Below are 18,777 nucleotides of genomic sequence, written 5' to 3'. Positions count from 1 at the left end.
ATTCTGGGACATGTCGTATTGGGTGTTCTAGTTGTGAACGTTTAGGCGTGTAACTCACAAATGTCCTCCACTTGAGAGAAGTTCAAGAGATTTGCCATGGAGTGAATTCATACGATAATTTTTTTGCAAATTGCGAAGATTGAAAACTTCAAAGTTCAATGCCTAATTGATGTAGGTAGTTCTATCTCATTGATGAGAATGACTATTGCAAAAAAACCTAGGTATTGTTTCGAGGTCATCAACATAAGTAACATTCTTTATTTTCATGTGTAGTTACCTACAAACCAAAAACTATTGTCAGTTCAACATAACCATTCAAAGTGTTTCAGCGAAAGTTTTTCCATTCATCATCGATGATCAATTTTTGATACATGAATTGGAGCGTCATTGCGGCGCCTTGCATCTAATGTCACAAATCTCAATTCTTATTATGCGACAACGGTAGACTGAGGTGTTGGAAAAACCATCTTGGCAGGCTATGATGGACTTCCCATACTCTGACTTCGTCTCGATATACCTGACAAAAGCGACTGACAAAAGCGAAGATCAGGTGCTCTGATGATGCGCGATATTTGATATTGTTGAAAGAGACCGTTTTTCGAAAGGGAACTGTCTGATTCTCGACAAACCAATGCAGATTCTTGACAAACTAATCCAGGTGCTTCACTCCCACTAGATGACGCTAGTTGAAAACTCCGACTAGTTAGCTGTGGGTGCTTGTTGATTATTTTTGACCAATAGATATTTAGCCATCTGTGACAAGAACAGCGAAGTTTTCGAACCCACACGGCTCTTTGAACGTCATTTGAAATCATCAAGTATTACATACAGTCCATTTTCTCCCCACCCTGTTGAAGTTCTCTACAGTTTTTCAGCTTGATTTGGACGCTAAATGATGAGGTTGCCCTTGAAAGTTCTTCCAAAAAGATTTCATTTCATCAGCAGCATACGGATCATCCACAACATGTGAAAGCTCTTGGAATGAAAGATACTATTATCATTGTCGTTATTGACATCAGTTTCCGTCCGAAATGGTGCTGGTCAAGCCCTATCCTCAAAGCTTGATATAGTTGAAAGAGCGTGCCAGCATTACCAACCAATGACTACTCCCCTACACCATGGTATAAGTGATCAATGGGCCATGTCTACTGAGCAGATGCAGTGAGACAAGAAACCCAGCCCTAAGCATTTATTGGGCTAAGACTAGATGACTTCACGACAAATATCTTGCTCTGATGGTCGAGAAGAACTACATTAGGCTCATCAGCTCATATGAACCAGAGGGTGGGGAATACTTTGAAAGAGTTTGGCATGTTTTATATCCACAATGAATTCAATATCCTCCAGAGCGTAGGGAAATATTGTCGCCTTATCAATATAGAAGAAATGCCTCAGGTGGTAATGAAATACTCTTCAGTCCACTCGACCTGAGAAAAGCAAAGGTCAGGTGCAGTGATAAGTCGATGTCTTTATTGTTGCTGAATAATACCTCATACATTCACTCATTCCTGTGTTGCCTGCAGCAACACAATACAATAGACTTGGCACTTCCCATTCCCCAAAACACATTCAATATCTCCGGAGCATATGGCATCACCGGTGTCTCATTAAAACCGTTTCATAGTTTGTAATGAAGCATTGTTAGGGTCGCGTTATAACAAGGGATATAGATTGAGACCATCTATAATGAAAATATTTAAGAAACACAAAAACGCAACATGTGTTTCGCTATACAATAGTTTTTGCAGACATGCCTTCACTTGTTTTACAAAAACGCAACACGTGTTCTGCTATACAATAGCTTCTTCATCACTTCATTGAAGTGATGAAGAAGCTATTGGGCGTATCATCACTTCATTGAAGTGAAGATACGCCCAATGAAGCCAAACTCCTGTTGGTTCTATTCAGAAGTTTGTATGATACGTCTACAAAAATATGATCGATTTCTTCGGTATTACTGAAAAGAATGTATTAGAGAATGTATAAATGAGTAATCAGATCTCCATGATGAAGGTGATATGAAGTAACATAAAACAAAGAATACTTACCACATCGAAATAAGTGATTACATCCGCTCCTCCTTTTCTCGCAACAGCTCTTAGTTGAAACTGCATGTGAACTAAATATGCTCCATATACCAATTTGCTGAGTGGTATCCATGGCTTCCAAGAAAGGAATCGGTAAATATATTTGGTATGTCCATAACTTGCCACATACAGTACTCCCACACTCCCTACTGACCAAACCACTCGATGCAAGGAAGCATATAAAGCTGACCCAATTCGATCGTATTCGTAATCAGGATTATAAAATATGACGCCAGTGATAATGGATGATACCATCAGAAGAAGAGATATCACTAGAATGATGTGAGAATAAACCTGTAAAAATCATAGTATGTACTCACTATATGTCTGAACAACAATATCAATTGTTGATATAGTATCTACCGACGAGGAACTGAAAACGGGTATTTCTTCATTCAAAACTCTATTATTGGAATATAAATTATTGTTATTATATGAACTTCAATGATTGTCATTTTCTTTGATTTTTTTAAAAGTTTTTTTTATTGAAAAGAGATATTTTTAGAATAGATTTCTAGTTCTCCATCTTGATACAAAAAATTTGTGAATCTTCCAAAGAAATGAAGAAAGCAATCAATTTCAAAAATTATCTCTACCTACATAAAGATGTCTAGATCATCTTGAATTCGACATATTTGCCATTTAGGCTTGAGTATTTTCCATGAATATTCTACTGAAGCGTAATCAAATTAGACGCCGATAGAGTTCAAGTGTAATTCGATGAAATTTTCAATCGACAATAATGTTTTTCACTTGACGAGTTTTTATCATTCCAGGAATTGTGATGTTTTTCAATTCATTCTCGACAATTTTGTATTCATTCCCAATTCACAATTGGGTAGTACAGCGACTTCTTCTTTTGTACTCTCTACAGGAAGTTTATTTCATCATGCGGTAACATTGCTATACAGGGTGTTCCTAAACATCGTGCACATACGAAAGGGGGTAGTTCTTTGGCTTATTTCATAACAAGGAGTTCATATAAACATAGGTCCGCAAACGCTTCGTTACCGATTTACAGGGTGTTGAAATTACAAGATTTTTCTGGTTATTTCTTTGGAGCTCCTGCAGTTTTTGAGATATTAACCTCAAATTTGGAATCTAGATTGCGTTATAGGGCATACATTAGTGGGTTTTGTCAGATGGTTGTTGATTCTACAAGGTGATATTTTTTCAGGAGTCATGTTCCATTTTCTCCCCCTGAACTTTTTTACTGTGCGCCGCTGGTAGATTATAAAATACAAAATGAATTTTCGTTTCATTTGGAAACTTTTTTTGTTTGGAAACTCTTTTCGTTTCTACGACCGTTATCGAGAAAAAAATTAAAGATTTTTTGTAGAAATGATTCATTTTACAATACAAAAACCTAAATAATAACAATTAAACTGCATTATAACAAATGTTGAATGTGACCCCCTCCTACCCTTATACATGCGTCTGCTCTTCTTCTCATTGATGCCCGTACTCTTGCGAAGACTCCTGGAGTATTTCTTACAGTTTCAAATGCATTTATTATCCGATTTCGTAAGTCATCCACGTTATTCACTGGTGTTGTATACACTAGAGATTTGAGATATCCCCATAGGAAAAAATCTAGACTATTTAAATCAGGCAACCTAGGGGGCCATGATTGAGGTCCACCCCGTCCTATCCACTTATTCTCATACACTCCGTTTAAATACATCCTAGCCAAAATAGAAAAAATGTATTGGGGCGCCATCGTGCATAAACCAAATTTGATTTCTCAACAAAAGAGGCACGTTTTCGAGTAACAAAGGCAATTCATGTTGCAAAAAATGTCTGTAGAAGCGACCATTAAGTCGACTAGGCAAAAAGAAAGGACCAATCAAATGATCCCGTAGTATACCAGCCCATACATTTAATGAAAACTGCTCTTGAAAATATGCTTCTACAATTCCATGTGGATTTTCTTGTGCCCATATGTGGTTGTTATGAAAATTAATAATGGAATTCCTTGAAAAATTGGCTTCGTCAGTAAAAAGGATTTTACAGTCAAAATCGGGGTCATCTGCTAGTCTATTAAGGTACCACTGGCAGAAATTGATCCTTAAAGGGAAATCTCGAGGAAGAAGCGCCTGCACTATTTGAATATGGTATTGCGACTCGCGCAATATTCTCCAAATAACCTGATAACTAATATTTAAATGTTTACCGATTATTCTGGTGCTAGTACTGGGATGTTCTTCTATTTCATTTAGAACAGCTTCTTCGATCTGTGGAGTTCTAACAGTACGTGGTCTACCTCCGTCACATACCTTTTTATTAACACATCCAGTTTCTACAAGACGCCTATGGATATTCGAGAATGTTCTTTGATCAGGTATTACTCTATTGGGATAGCGCTCCATGTACAAACGTCTGGCTTCTCGTGCATTTCTATTCGCAAGACCATAGATAAAATGCATCTCAGCCATTTCAGAATTGGTAAAAATTGACATTGTTTGAGATTGTAACGAGTAATTAAAACAATTAATTTTATACCGTACAGTGTCAAACTAAAACTTTAAATAGTTAAAACGCAAATCCGAAAAAAACTTCTGAAGAACACAAAACATTTATTTTGTATCGTAGAATCTACCAGCGGCGCACTGCAAAGAAGTTCAATAGGAACTGCAGGAATCGCCTTTATTACTCGAACACTTGCCTCTTTTGTGGAGAAATTTGATTTATGCACGACAGCACTCCAGCATATTTTTCTATTTTGTCTCGGAAGTGTTTACATGAAGTGTATGAGAACAACTGAATAGAGGTTTTTTATTGTAAAATAAATCATTTCTACAAAAAATCTTTAATTTTTTTCTCGATAACGGTCGCAGAAACGAAAAGAGTTTTTGAACAAAAAAAGTTTCCAAATAAAATGGAAAATTCATTTTCTATTTTAGAATCTACCAGCGGCGCACAGTAAAAAAGTTCAGGGGGAGAAAATGGAACATGACTCCTGAAAAATCACCTTGTAGAATCAACAACCATCTGACAAAACCCACTAATGTATGCCCTATAACGCAATCTAGATTCCAAATTTGAGCTCAATATCTCGAAAACTGCAGGAGCTCCAAAGAAATAACAAGAAAAATCTTGCAATTTCAACACCCTTTAAATCGGTAACGAAGCGTTTGCGGACCTATGTTTATATGAACTTGTAGTTATGAAATAAGCCAAAGAATTACCCCCTTTCGTATGTGCACGATGTTTAGGAACACCCTGTATATTCTAAACGGTAACAGATACAAAGACCATTAATATTGGAAAAAAGGTAACTATCATCGGAATAAATACAATGGTCGCAGAAAATTTTCGGTGACTCTCGCCCTTCTCAAGTTATACGAGAAAAACGAAAAATTCTTTTTTTCTTTTTTTTTCGGATGAAATTGTTATTTAGGAGAATATAAAAAAATGGAAAATATGTTATTGTATTCGAAGTACACTATGATGATGTAATAATAAATATTCAATAAAACGTTTCGTGTCAACATGCCCACCATCAACTTTTTTTTAATAAGGACCTGTCTTCTATATCACAGATAATGATAAAGCGATAAATTCACAATCCAAGGGTATATCACATTTGATATTTTTATATCGTTTCATTTGAAATAACCACCATCATCAGTGACAACAATCAAACAGGAAAGCAATTTATTTTATCATGAAATTTTGGGAAAAATGAAAGCAATACGGAAAATCAAAGCTATATAGCAATCAAATGGTCGAAATGGCGACCTCTTTGTTGAATGCACATGAATTGTCGGTCCAGACAATTTCTGTGTCAATTTTCTAGCATAATATTTGTTTGAGATGATCTATATCTGTACATGATGTTGAGAAAACTATCCTCTATGTATCTCCAGATAAAAAAATTCAGATGTATAACATCTTGGGATCGAGCTGGCCAGTTAATTGATACATTGTTTCCAATCCATTTTCTTGGGAATATTGTATCTAAATATTCCCTTACTATTGCTGCATTATGGGGAGGAGTGCCGTCCTGCTGAAAATATTGTATTTCATGGCGGATATTCAGTGGCAATTCATCTAAGTAGCCATCGAATTTATTGAATAGAGAATTGAGATCAAATGATCATCGTAAAAGTAAGGGCCAAGGACGTTTGTTTCCACAATTCCCAACCGAACATTCATTCCAAAATTTTCCTGGAAATTGGTTTTTCTATGTAAATGTTCATTTGTATTATTCCACCTATAATGGATATTTCTCTCAAATCAACCAGTGTTGGTGAATCCCAAGGATGTTTGTTCCCACAATTCCCAACCAAACATTTATTCCGAACCTTTCCTGGAAATTGGTTTCCCTATGTAAATGTTCATTTATATTATTCCACCCATAATGGATATTCCTCTCAAACCAACTATTGTTGGTGAATTTTGATTCGACCGTTCATATCATTTTTTTACAAATATTCCCTATTTCTACATCTTAACCACTTAGCAAATCTTACTCTCCTTCCGTAATCCATTTCATTGAGGTGATGAACTTTGCATATCCTGTAGCATTTATATTTGTTCTTTCATAAAATAGTTCTGGTGGATTTTACAGTTTTTTCATAATTTGAATACATCTTTGATATGTTCATAAACGTTTGACAGTTCTCAACAGATATCAACAACGTATTCATTTTTCCTGCCATAGAAATCAAGCAATGCCTACGAGTTTAAGATGGCAAATGAATTGAGATGCTATTTGATCATACCAAATTATACAATAATCGAATTTTGATCAAAAAGCTGATATTTTCGTTACTTCCAGGATTGAGAATTATAAAAATATTACGAATTATAATTGATTAGGAAAAAATAAGCCTTGAAAGAAGAATAACGGCAATACAAAAATTTACAAAACATAAAAGTACGAATTTTCATTGTATTAGGGTACCTACCTGTCGAATTTATTGGATTGTCTGAATTATATTTTGAAAAAATCGAAACAATTTTCAAAAGAAGTAACGACAGGACCGCAATTTGAAATTGTTGTCATTGATGATGATAATTATTTGGAATGAAACGCTATAAAAATATCAAATGTGATATACCCTTGGATTGTGAATGTATTGCTTCATTGATATATGTAATGAAAAAAGGTCCGTATTTAAGAAAAAGTTGATGGTGGTCATGTTGGTACGGAACGTTTTATCAAATATTCATTATTACGTCGTCATAGTATACTTCCAATAAAATAACAAATAACGTTCTTTCCCGTTTATGATTGATATTCTCCGAAATAACAATTCCATTCGAAAAAACGAAAAACAGCATTTTTGTTTTTTCCCGTATAACTCGAGAAGAGCGAGAGTCCCCGCGAATTTTCTTCGACCGTTATATTGTAACCGATGACGGTTACTTTTTTCCCGTTTAATCGTCTTCGTATCTGAATATAGCAATGTTACCATATGATAAAAGAAACGGCCTGTATATCATAGAAAGGCTATTAGTACCTTATTATCAACTCATAACCCACAAATAAATAGTAGTGCACTAGTTGGTCCCGGTCCATCGTCCAAAAATTCAACGAATTGAGCGTCAAAGTTTGCCTCACCCACTATATTTCCCAGACCTCCCGCCAATACACTATCATCTTTTCAAGCATCTTTGATGACTTTCTCACCGGGAGAACCTTCGTCAATCAGAACAAAGCAAGAACAGCCTTCGTAGACTTCATCGAAGCTCGATCACATAACTTTTATGCTGACGTCGATGAAAGTGCACTGATTAAAATGGCGCTCATTTTGATTGAATTGAATAAGTAAGTATATATTGCGATATTAATGTTCAACGTAGACACATATAAACGGAAAAAGCTTTTGAAACAAGCTAACATCAGTAATTCTTCGAAACTGACACTCCCCAGTTTTAAGGACTGAGAACGGCCCGCCCCCGACAAGCCGGAATCTACTGTTCACCATTGCATCAGGTGGGCCAGAGTGCCTAGGTTAGATGGTGGCGGTGCTCATATACATACTCCCAGAAAAATTTCATTCGATGTACGGTTGGAGAATATTCCACAATATGTAGACGCTCTTGAAATATGCCAGAAACGCTCTCACACAATTTGCACTTTCTGCTATACTTCTCACTCTCCTCACTAATGACTTTTCAGCAGTCATCAGGATATGTACATTATCAGGACAATGCTGCTTGGTAGTTAACAACTACCTTAACGCTTATCCAGATTCTTTCATAAATTCAACGATAAATTCAATAGAAAATAAAGGGTCAATTAAAAACCAAACGAACATACAAACAGCTTCACAAATTCAACAACATCCAACTCAACAATTACCGACTCAACATCCAACGACACCTTTTACAACTAACGTTATACCTTACATTCCAAGACTATCTGAAAAAATAAGACGAATTGGAAATAGATATGATGTTAGAACTACTTTCAGAACAAACACATACAAACACTCACACATACAAAACCCAAGAACACTGAAGAAAAAACAAAAAATTGTATTTATAAAATACTTTGTTCTTGTGGTAAAAGTTACATTGGTGAAACCTCAAGACCATTGAAAGTGCGTGAGAATGAACATCGAGATTATATAAAAAAATAGACAATTGACAGGATCAAAATTATCAGAACACATTTTAAAATCAGACGGTGAACATCGGGTGGAATGGAATAGGACAAGAAAGATTACCAATGAGCCTCATTCTAAGAGACGTAAGCTAAAAGAATCAGCGTATATTCTCATGTCTGGAGAGAATTGTATCTCGAATAGCTCCTTAGAAATAGACCGTACTTGGCTACCCATCTTGAAGAAAACTTTGGATAGTGGCGAAATGGCAACAAACTGATATCGGAGAGTACCTTGTATTACATCGAATATTTCAGTTGTCAATCAACAACATTGACATAATTTCATATTTCAAACCTTCTTTGACATCTGTCGATGAAGTAAAGAAATAAGCTCTCAAAAAAGGAATAACTGCGTATATATTCGAATTTTTATCCATTTCTGAAGACGGAGGCAGATTTTGGCCTCCGAAACGTAAAAGAGAAGTATAATTTCTTAATAATTTTTTTGATAGGCAAAATTGTGAAATACGACAAGTTACTGATAAATAGAAGATTTTTCTTTGTGAAAAATACTTTGATTTTTACGCAGTAACCTATCGGAGTAAACTAAAAAGTTTGATCTTCTACACTTGTATAAAGTTCTCCATTATAATTTTTATATTTTTTCAGATTGTGGAAGGTAACAATTTCCCAAAAAAAAGGTCGATAAAAAACTGATTTTTTCCTCCACAAAAAATGACTTTCGTTGAATATTTACCAACACAATTCGACAAAATTTATGACGGCACATATTCGATTCCGCGGCTTACGTTTCATTATTATTTTTTTCCTACCGAAGTTTGCGCCGGTCACGCCTTATCTCCCGAAGCCCCAATACATTCGGGAAGGCGCGCCAGCATTATCAACCAACGATCACCCCTCACATCGTGGGGTGAGTGAACATGTGCCCTGAGTAAGCACAGTGAGCTGAGAATGACAGCCTTCTACATCTGTCCGCCTGATATTTTTGCCTAAGTGCGACAAGCCGGTATGATTTTGACATTCGAGAGTAGAGAGGGCATTCTTCCACCAAGGATTCCAATAATCAATTGAATTGTGAATCTTAAATTTAAAGTATTTAGCCTAGAGTTTCCAGATCTAAAATTTCTACAAGAAAGCAGATTGTTTTATGGCATTATTTCCATTTCAGGTATTGTTAACTAATCTTGTTTGAGTTACTTAGTTTTTCAATATTCTCAATGGTCTCCCAATCGGGGTTTTCCAGTTGGTCTTCTAATGTATGGGTCTTTTCTAATCCACTCATCCTCATGAAATTCAACATTCCCGAATAGCTCTACCTAAGCAACCCGTATATTTAGGCCTATTTCCATGTAAATATTGTAAGCTACAAATAGCTAGATTTTCAATTCCTTTATTGTTCCTTATGCCCCTTATCTTGGGACTCGCCCGCTATTATGCCTTTCTTCTACCTATATTCTCTCCCTACAAAGACCAATGTGTATCCCCTCTCTAACTACCTAGGTGAAATATTGTATTTGTAAAATCACATTCATTACGTTTAGAACCTTGTAAGAGTACAGTCAGAACAAATCTTGTTTTGTCTACAGTACATCTTGCCAGTTATTTTTCTTATCCTATCATTTCACAAGAATTCATATGTATAATTCTTGTGTGTATTGAGTATTCATACTCACAAATAAATAATCGTGGGTCAAAACAGAGTCTACGGAGTTCGTAGAGAAAATCCGATATTTCATCCGTTTTTTTTTCAGACGATATGCGTCTCGCCGTGAGCTGAAAACTTCACGACAAATATCGTATGGCTCTGGTGGTCAGTCTTGGAATCCCTTAATTTTTTTTTCAAATCATTTTTCATTTTTTGTTCAATTGTTCTATTTTTTATTTGTATTTTATTTCACTGTAATTCCATTTCAGGATTTTTTGCCTGATATGATTGTTATTTTCAGCTATTGTTTTTAATTTTTCATTAGTTATATTTTTTTACGGGATTTCAAATCATTTCATATGATATTAGACAATGGAAGTCCGAACTGATGAAATTCATCATAAAACTTTGTCAATCACCTTCAAACACCTTCAGTCTCAATAGCTTGTATGAGACTGAGGATAGGGAACGAATAGTTTCAAAAGATTCGGCACTTCTCGTTCCCCACAACGGATTCAATATCCACCAGAGTTTAGGACAACACCGGTGTCTCGCCAATTCGTAAAAGTGCCGTAGGTGGTAATAAGCACCCTTAGGACCGCGTTATGTCGATGTATATGTACAAGGTGTAACTGAATAAGTACAAAACATTCAAAAAGGTGATTCCTCAACAAAAAAAAGATAGGATCTTTCATATAAAGAAACTTCATTGGAGCATCCCTTGTTAAGATACAGCCCCTTAAAGGGGGTACATAAAATTTGTATAACAATTTGTTTCACAAGCACTGAAAAAGTTAAAATAATGAAATTCATCTGATGTTTTGTACTACCAAAAAGACAGTAATTTATTTGGTTTACCCCATGGTTGTAAGGGGTGGAAAAAGCAACCCCTAAAATTTATTTCTAATGTAACTTTTTGTCTTATTATTTGTTCACCATTAAAAAATTTATTTTTGATAGCCTGTTTCATTCTAAACAAAAATGTCTCTTGGGTTTTTTGCCAAAATAAACCAGTTCGCAGCACAAAATTATTTTACGATACATCGTCATTAATGCGAACTGGATTTATTGTTATTTTGTAGTTAGTACCTGCATTAAACGATTGAAGGGTAATGAACAAAACTAATTTATCAATAACAAAACACACAACATGTAGAAATCATAGTAAATGTTCAATATCTCTACCTTCAGACATTACGCATGCGTCTAGACGTCGGCGAGAGCCCCATCATGCATAAAAAACATATCTCTCCTAGAGGAAAGTCCTCCAGCAGTACTGGATGCACTTCTCTTGAAAATTGAACGTATGCCTCACCATTCAATCGAGGAGGTAGAAAATGAGGCCCAACTGAATCATCCCCAATAACTCCGAGCCACACGTTAAGAGAAAACTGTTCTTGATGGTTAGTTTCGACAACAGCGTGAGGGTTTTCATCAGCCCATATTTGGTAATTATGAAAATTGATAATATTTTCCCGAGAAAAAACTACATTCGTCTGTGAATTCTATCGTCTTCAGAAAGTCACAATTTCTTTCAATAATTTCCAGCATCCAATTGCAAAATTCAAGACGGTTCGGAAAGTCTCGCGGTAACAGTGCCTGTACTCGTTGCAGATAGTGAGGGTATAAGAGTTATTCCTTTAAAATTCGAAATACCGTTATATGATCAACATTTAGCTTTCTAGTACTGGTAGAAGGTTGTTCTTCAATCAAATTAAGTACTGTGTTCGAACTTCTCGATGGCGACCACAATCCTGCGTCCTTTTGTCGAATGAACCATATTCTCGTAATCGTTGATGAAGTCGAACAAATATTCTATGTGATGGATGCTGCCGTTGAGGATATCTTCTAGAAGCTTCTACCCCATTTCCCTGCGACAGACCGTAAACGTAATGGATATCAGCCATTTCCTCATTTGTGTATGCCGTTTTAATAACAAGTGAATTATTGAAGTAACAAATTAAGAACAGAACAACAACACACAATTAATATAAATTCAATTTCGAAAATTCCCAAACTGACAGCGTCATACCAATTTAATTGTCCTTTCTTTGGAAGATTCTCTCATCCCCTTTTTTGTATCAGATGGAGTAGTAGAAAGCCAAAAACTTTCTTTCTCAAAAATTAATCACTCCTAAAAATATAACCCCTTCAATTCAAATAAGATTCCTCTCGGCTAGGATTAAATCAAATAGGTGAATGAATGTTATTACGATGTCATCGATGACATAAGCAGATCAAGCTTATTCCGTGACATTCAAAATCGTAATTCATGAATGAAGTGTGTGTATTTTCTATAATGTTATCCAATTTGGTACTGAAGAGCCTAAGGGCAAGTGTCTCAAGGCGAAACATCGGTGGATACCAGTGAGGGTGACAGTGTTATATGAGTACAATTTATTACCATTCATTCAAAGTAGAACTCATGTGAATGATATCTGATTCTTATTCCACAACAAATGTTTGATATACAAACTGAGTAGAGAAAAGTATCTTCTGTATAATTCAGTGTTCATATAGAAGTATTTGTTTCGAAAGAATTTTTTTCTTTCGTATAATTCAATGTTTATATGAAAGTAGCTGTTTCAGGAGGACTTTCTTTCAGTTTGTGTCTGAAAGTTACTTCTTTGCATGATCTACACATCCATGTATAGAGTTACTCATTTTCAAATTGATTATTCCCTTCCTTTCTTTGGAAGATTCTCTCATCCCCTTTTTTTGTATCAGATGGAGTAGTAGAAAGCCAAAAACTTTCTTTCCCAAAAATTAATCACTCCTAAAAATATAACCCCTTCAATTTAGATAGATTAGTTTCGTATTTTCGCATTTATGACGATGTATCTCTGTAGTTGTTTCAAAAATAATTTTTTGCTGCGAACTGGTTCATTTTGGACAAAAAACCCAAAAAACATTTTTCTTTAGAATGAAACCGGCTATCGGAAATAAATTTTTAAATGGTAAACAAATAATAAGACAGAAAGTTACAAATAAGAAGAGAGACAAAAAGATACATTGGAAATAAATTTTAGGGGTTGGGTTTTCCACCCCTTACAACCATGTGGTAAACCAAATAAATTACTGGCTGAATGTCTTCTTAGTAATACAAAACGTCAGGTTAATTTTTATATTGTAAGTTTTTTAGTACTTGTGAAAAAAATTGTTATACAAATTTTATGTACCCCCTTCAAGCGGCTGTATCTTAACAAGGGATGCTCCAATGAAATTTCTTTATATGAAAGATCCTATCTTTTTTTGATGATAAATCACCTCCTTGAATGTTTTACACCTATTTAGTTACACCCTGTATAGGCCGAGACCGCATATGCCGGACATGCTGGCAACAAGTGTATTGGGGTCTTGGATGCCTCCCTACATTTTGTGTAAGGACTTCTATACCCATCACGCGAATGTTCATGAATTTCCTTCCAGAATCACCCATACGAATCAGCAGCCGGCATATTATCCACAACACGCGGAGGCTCTTAGAATGAGCTAGAAGATTTCTCGCGGAACCTGAGGATTTCCGCTATAATTCCCGTTCGGTTCACTAGTGACTATCCTAATATGACAGTGCTGTTTAGAGATAGGTACGTCGTACTGTGGCAGCTTTTCACCGCACTACGTGCCGAAAAGGCCTGTTTGCAACCCTGTTATCTACCACACATTGCTCATGAGACACGTGTTGTTTCGCCAACATTATCTTAGCACCCATCCCGTGTACCCCCGCCGTTCAATCTTCCGAACCGCAAGACCGGTATTTCATCCTTTCAATTCGGAAAGTGATTGGACGGTGCTTTCCATGTTTTTATTATCTATATCGGTAGCATGCAAGTCTCCTCTTCAGCCGTGCCATCGTATGGTGGAACTGTCACTCACACCACTTCATTGACAGGCTGGGAAGGAGCTATACATCCCTGCCTGTCGTCGAAGATAAGATACATAATCCTGAGTGGTTGGCCCTGTAGATCCACGGTCGGCACCAGAGAGAGAATATATTTCTCCGTCCCGAGTGCGCCAGGGCTGCGGGTCCGGTTTTGCAGTTGCTCGAATAAGTGGTGGGTGATGCAACTCATCAAAGGCATCAGGTGTCAGTAGCCGTTGCTGCTCATCCATTATTATTATCATCATTTTTTTAATAATTATAATGAATATTTATCTCAAGATCGAGCCATGTTTTTGTAGCCCGATATTTTCGGAAGGACCCGCCAGCATCATCAATCAATAAAAACTCCTCGTACCGTGGGGTAAGTGATCATTGGACTTAAAATCATATGCCCTAAGCAATGTCGTATCCAAAGTGTTGAATTATGCGAATCTTTCCTAGAATTGCGCGAATATGTGTTTGAAGTGTCACTTCCGTCTCTTCAATTATACCAAAGACTTCAATAATCAGAACAACCATCGCAACAGGGTAGGCTGAATGAAGTCTATGATATTTCATTCGTTTTATTCTTTTTCTCGGATTATATTCATCTCACTGTACGACAAATATCGTCTTCTCTGATCGTCGATGAAAACTATATTAGGCTCATTGTCTGAGCCTGTGGATGAGAAATAAATAGTTTCAATGAACTCGACACTTTCCAGTTTCACAATGGATTCAATATCCTCCGTAACATAAGTCAACACTGGTGTCTCGTCGATACTATGTACGTACCGTAGGTGATAAGCGTCATGTAGATAGAAAAAGATGAGACCGCATATGTTAAAAATGTTCAGAGCACACGAAAGTGCATGTGCTATTGAATATTGATCGGGATCCTTTTCTCCAGAGGCATGAGATTTGAGATCATACATACAAAACAAATGGGTGACATAGTTGGTCCCTCGAGTATTACTGAGCACAACGAATAATGGCTGCAGTGAAATGCAAAAAAAGGAGAACACAGAAAAAATCGCCTTGAATTACACCCCTTCTGAAAGTGACCCGCTCAGTGCGGACTCTAGCCTGGCCGGATGTAAAGGTGGATCGAATCCTGCAAAGTGTAATCAATTCTTCGAAACATCCCACGATTCTTTCGATTACCGCAAAGCATGGGCACATGCAAGATAATCTCATTTGAAGTTTTATCAAATGTCTCGCGGTAATCGATTCAAGCTCCAGAGAGATGGTGCCTATACTGCATTGAGTCCTGCGTTACACATTCATCGATGAGCAGTCAGCGACTCCTTATTTTGACCCTCTCTGTTCTTATATCCGTTCGAATAATCGGACAACTTTAAAGAATATTCCTGGGTACGGTATGGACGTGAACATATTATAATATGAATGCAAACATGTTATCGGTCTATGATTCTTAGGAACCGACTGATCTCCGCACTTAGGAATGAGAACGGTCTGCCTCCTGACGAACCAATAGAAAATTTCGAAACTCTCCACCTCGGAGTTGAAAACTGTGACCGGATGACGGTAAGTGGCTGGTAGTACTTCCACCAATAAATATTCAGCCTGTCTGGGCCAGCAGCATCATAGTTCTTTGAATCCTTGAAGTCTCTTAGAACATCATTTGGGGTAATCTGGCTACGCAGTTCATTGAGTTCAGGCTGACAGAGCTGTCTCCAGAAAACTTCGAACTCCGATAGGCCTGTGGCCTCTGGATTGAGTAGCTGCGGGTTATCATGAATATTGCTCGAGAAGGATTCCGGAGGATTTTGGTATAGTTGAGAAAGATTTTCGGGAGTCTTTCACAATTTTCCTCCCTCCTTCACCTCACAAAACAATGCTGCTTGGTGGTTATTGAATCGCCTTGACTCAGAGTGTGATGGACACGTCCCACTTTTGCGACTATTCATCACAGGGCCGGCGTAAAAAGCCTATCAGCCACCCTGTGATCCATTAAACACAATATAAACGGTGCGTGTTGTCTCAGATTCCATTTTGTGTACTTGTCTTTTGAACAAAAGAGTCGGATTCCATTCTATTGATTCGGAAAGCAGTTGAACGACGCTGTACACGGCAGTGTCAATTTGTCAGATGTCGGCGACTTTTGTAAAAACATCATCCAAAACTGGATGAAACTGCCAGGTACAATTCATTTATTATATGAAGATAAAAGGCGAAGTTCAATTTACATGATGACAAGTCATCATTCAATAGCTCTTCCACTTAACCTCAAAAATGTCGTCTAGTACGCAGAAGAATAAACAAAAAGGATTTTGATTATCAGCAACTCTCGCGCTACCAAACTGAATTGAAAAATAAATACTTTCGGCTGAACGATCCCATATGCAGGAGGGTGTATTTTTCTGGTGCAAGTATAATTGAGATAAATTTCACTAGTTCGGACTTCCATTGTCTATTATATAAAATGATTTGAAATCCCTGAAACAAGTAAAAAAGAATAATTAAAAAGAATAGTTGAAAATAACAATTATATTAAGCAACAATAAACCTGAAATGAAATGATAGTGAAATAACCTACAAGTAAAAATACAATAATTGAATAAATAAAAATTAAAGGAATGCAAAAAGAAAATAATAAAAAATAAAAAAAAGTGTAGAGATTCCAAGTCACGTTAGTTCACGACGTTTCGATTGTTGGTATCTACAATCGAAACGTCGTGAACTAACGTGACTTGGAATCTCTACACTTTTTTTTATTTTTTATTATTTTCTTTTTGCATTCCTTTAATTTTTATTTATTCAATTATTGTATTTTTACTTGTAGGTTATTTCACTATCATTTCATTTCAGGTTTATTGTTGCTTAATATAATTGTTATTTTCAACTATTCTTTTTTTTAATTATTCTTTTTTACTTGTTTCAGGGATTTCAAATCATTTTATATAATAGACAATGGAAGTCCAAACTAGTGAAATTCATCACGAAACATTGTCAATCACCTTCAAACAAACGATATAATTGAGATAATTATTATATATCATTAGTAGTATATAGGGATCGCCAATTCAGACCCGACGGTCATTTATTACATTGTGAGTATCTTATGTGACAGAAATGAAATATTATTATTGAAACAAGATGTTATCATCAGAAATAATTGAAAGTCTACTTAAATAATCACAGGGCAACTCACGGGAATATATTCGCTGATGTCTTTCTAAAAATCAATATTTTTTCCCGAATAACACTTTTGAAGAATGGCATCAAGCATTCATTCATTGTCATGATGATGAAAAAAGTTATTTATTTCGACTATATAAATTAAAAATTTTTTTGGCTTACCCTTTTCAAACATTTTCCAGATCCTTTCATTCTATGATAAATATATCCAGCGATCATACCAATAAAATACGGTGCCGCTCTCGTATGCGATTTGGAATAAATTGATCCAAAATCTTCTTGCTGTTTGGGCATTCTGAGAAAGTCTGGATAAAAAAATATCAGTGCAGATCTTTTGAGTAAAAACACCATCAAAAATGGTATGAGAAGAGCCAAAAATGTTGCAAATCCTAGAAGAGGCAATCCGATAGTCTTGCTCTTGTGAATGAAGATGCAAAGAAGTACTGCCACGATGAAGTAATGGAAATCACAAGGTAAGTACCATGAATGAACCATACACTGAAACATTCAATATTCATTAATGAAATAACGATTATACAATATTTTAAAATTTGCTTCATTTGCAACAATATCTTTGAGTGACACGTGTTCAGCTCTGGCGTAAGGATATTTAAATATGATTTCATTTGAGTAACTTTTTTTGGAACAAGATGGAAAATCAAGAAACATAAGTTGTTTTTTTTACAATCCTTAGGATGATTGAATATATTTCCAATAAATGGAGGTCACAAATATACACTGTATTTGTACACCTCATTGGAGAATATAGAACATAAACAATAGAAAGATACAAAGGTTGATCGCAGTGTTCAGCAATACAGAAAAAAAATTGAATGAATGTACTTGTAATCAACACAATTGAATGGAAAATGAAAATTGATGAAAAATAAAGAACGAGAAATCAGAAGCACCTGGTGAAAATTCATTTAATTGCTCCTGTCATGCTTTTTCAGCATGACAGAAGGACTTTCTTTCAGTTTGTGTCTGAAAGTTACTTCTTTGCATGATCTACACATCCAAGTATAGAGTTATTTATTTTCAAATTCAACTTCCTTCCTTTCTTTGGAAGATTCTCTCATCCCTTTTTTTGTATCAGATGGAGTAGTAGAAATCCAAAAACTTTCTTTCCCAAAAAGATATGGCATATTTTGAAACATTGAAGAAATAAGCCACTGAAATCAGTATTCTGAGTTGTGCGTGGGTGTTTCCCCTACGTTTTCATTTAATTCAAAACTTCTGTTTGTGAAGAAGACGGCAACGAGGGTATCGAGTTTTTTATTGAAGTATGGAGATGGAACAATCTTAGAATGAATTTTCACAAAATTTTGCGATAATATATTGTATCATCTATTTGCTTGTGGCAACTTGATAGAAATTTCAAAAATATATTGGGAAGAGAAATGCACTGAAAGAAACTCAAAATCATAATGAGACAGGTTAT

At 35.8% G+C, this 18,777-nt stretch overlaps 1 protein-coding gene and 1 long non-coding RNA gene across 3 annotated transcripts in view; one reads left to right on the top strand and one right to left on the bottom strand.

The window, feature by feature from the left end:
• The window catches only part of LOC111512179 (nose resistant to fluoxetine protein 6), a 147,417-nt gene that overhangs the window by 9,212 nt on the left and 119,428 nt on the right, over positions 1-18,777 (bottom strand). The window contains exons 8-9 of the mRNA XM_074185987.1: positions 17,499-17,834; positions 2,049-2,381 (exon numbers count right to left, since the gene is read on the bottom strand). Of these exons, the coding sequence (XP_074042088.1) occupies positions 2,049-2,381; positions 17,499-17,834 (669 nt within the window). The remainder of the gene's footprint in view (positions 1-2,048; positions 2,382-17,498; positions 17,835-18,777) is intronic.
• Positions 17,709-18,777, top strand: part of LOC141487192 (uncharacterized) — a 72,205-nt gene continuing 71,136 nt past the window's right edge. For both annotated transcript variants that reach the window (XR_012468248.1, XR_012468247.1), the window contains exon 1: positions 17,709-17,809. This is a non-coding gene — a long non-coding RNA (uncharacterized lncRNA). The remainder of the gene's footprint in view (positions 17,810-18,777) is intronic.

The sequence above is a fragment of the Leptinotarsa decemlineata genome, unplaced genomic scaffold, assembly GCF_025532065.1.
Source record: "Leptinotarsa decemlineata unplaced genomic scaffold, Ldec_3_MD MMD2_tig00078422_RagTag_RagTag, whole genome shotgun sequence".
In the NCBI taxonomy this organism is placed as follows: Eukaryota; Metazoa; Arthropoda; class Insecta; order Coleoptera; family Chrysomelidae; genus Leptinotarsa; species Leptinotarsa decemlineata.
The sequence above is the reverse complement of the archived record's forward strand: the minus strand, read 5'-3'. Positions and strand labels throughout refer to the sequence as shown.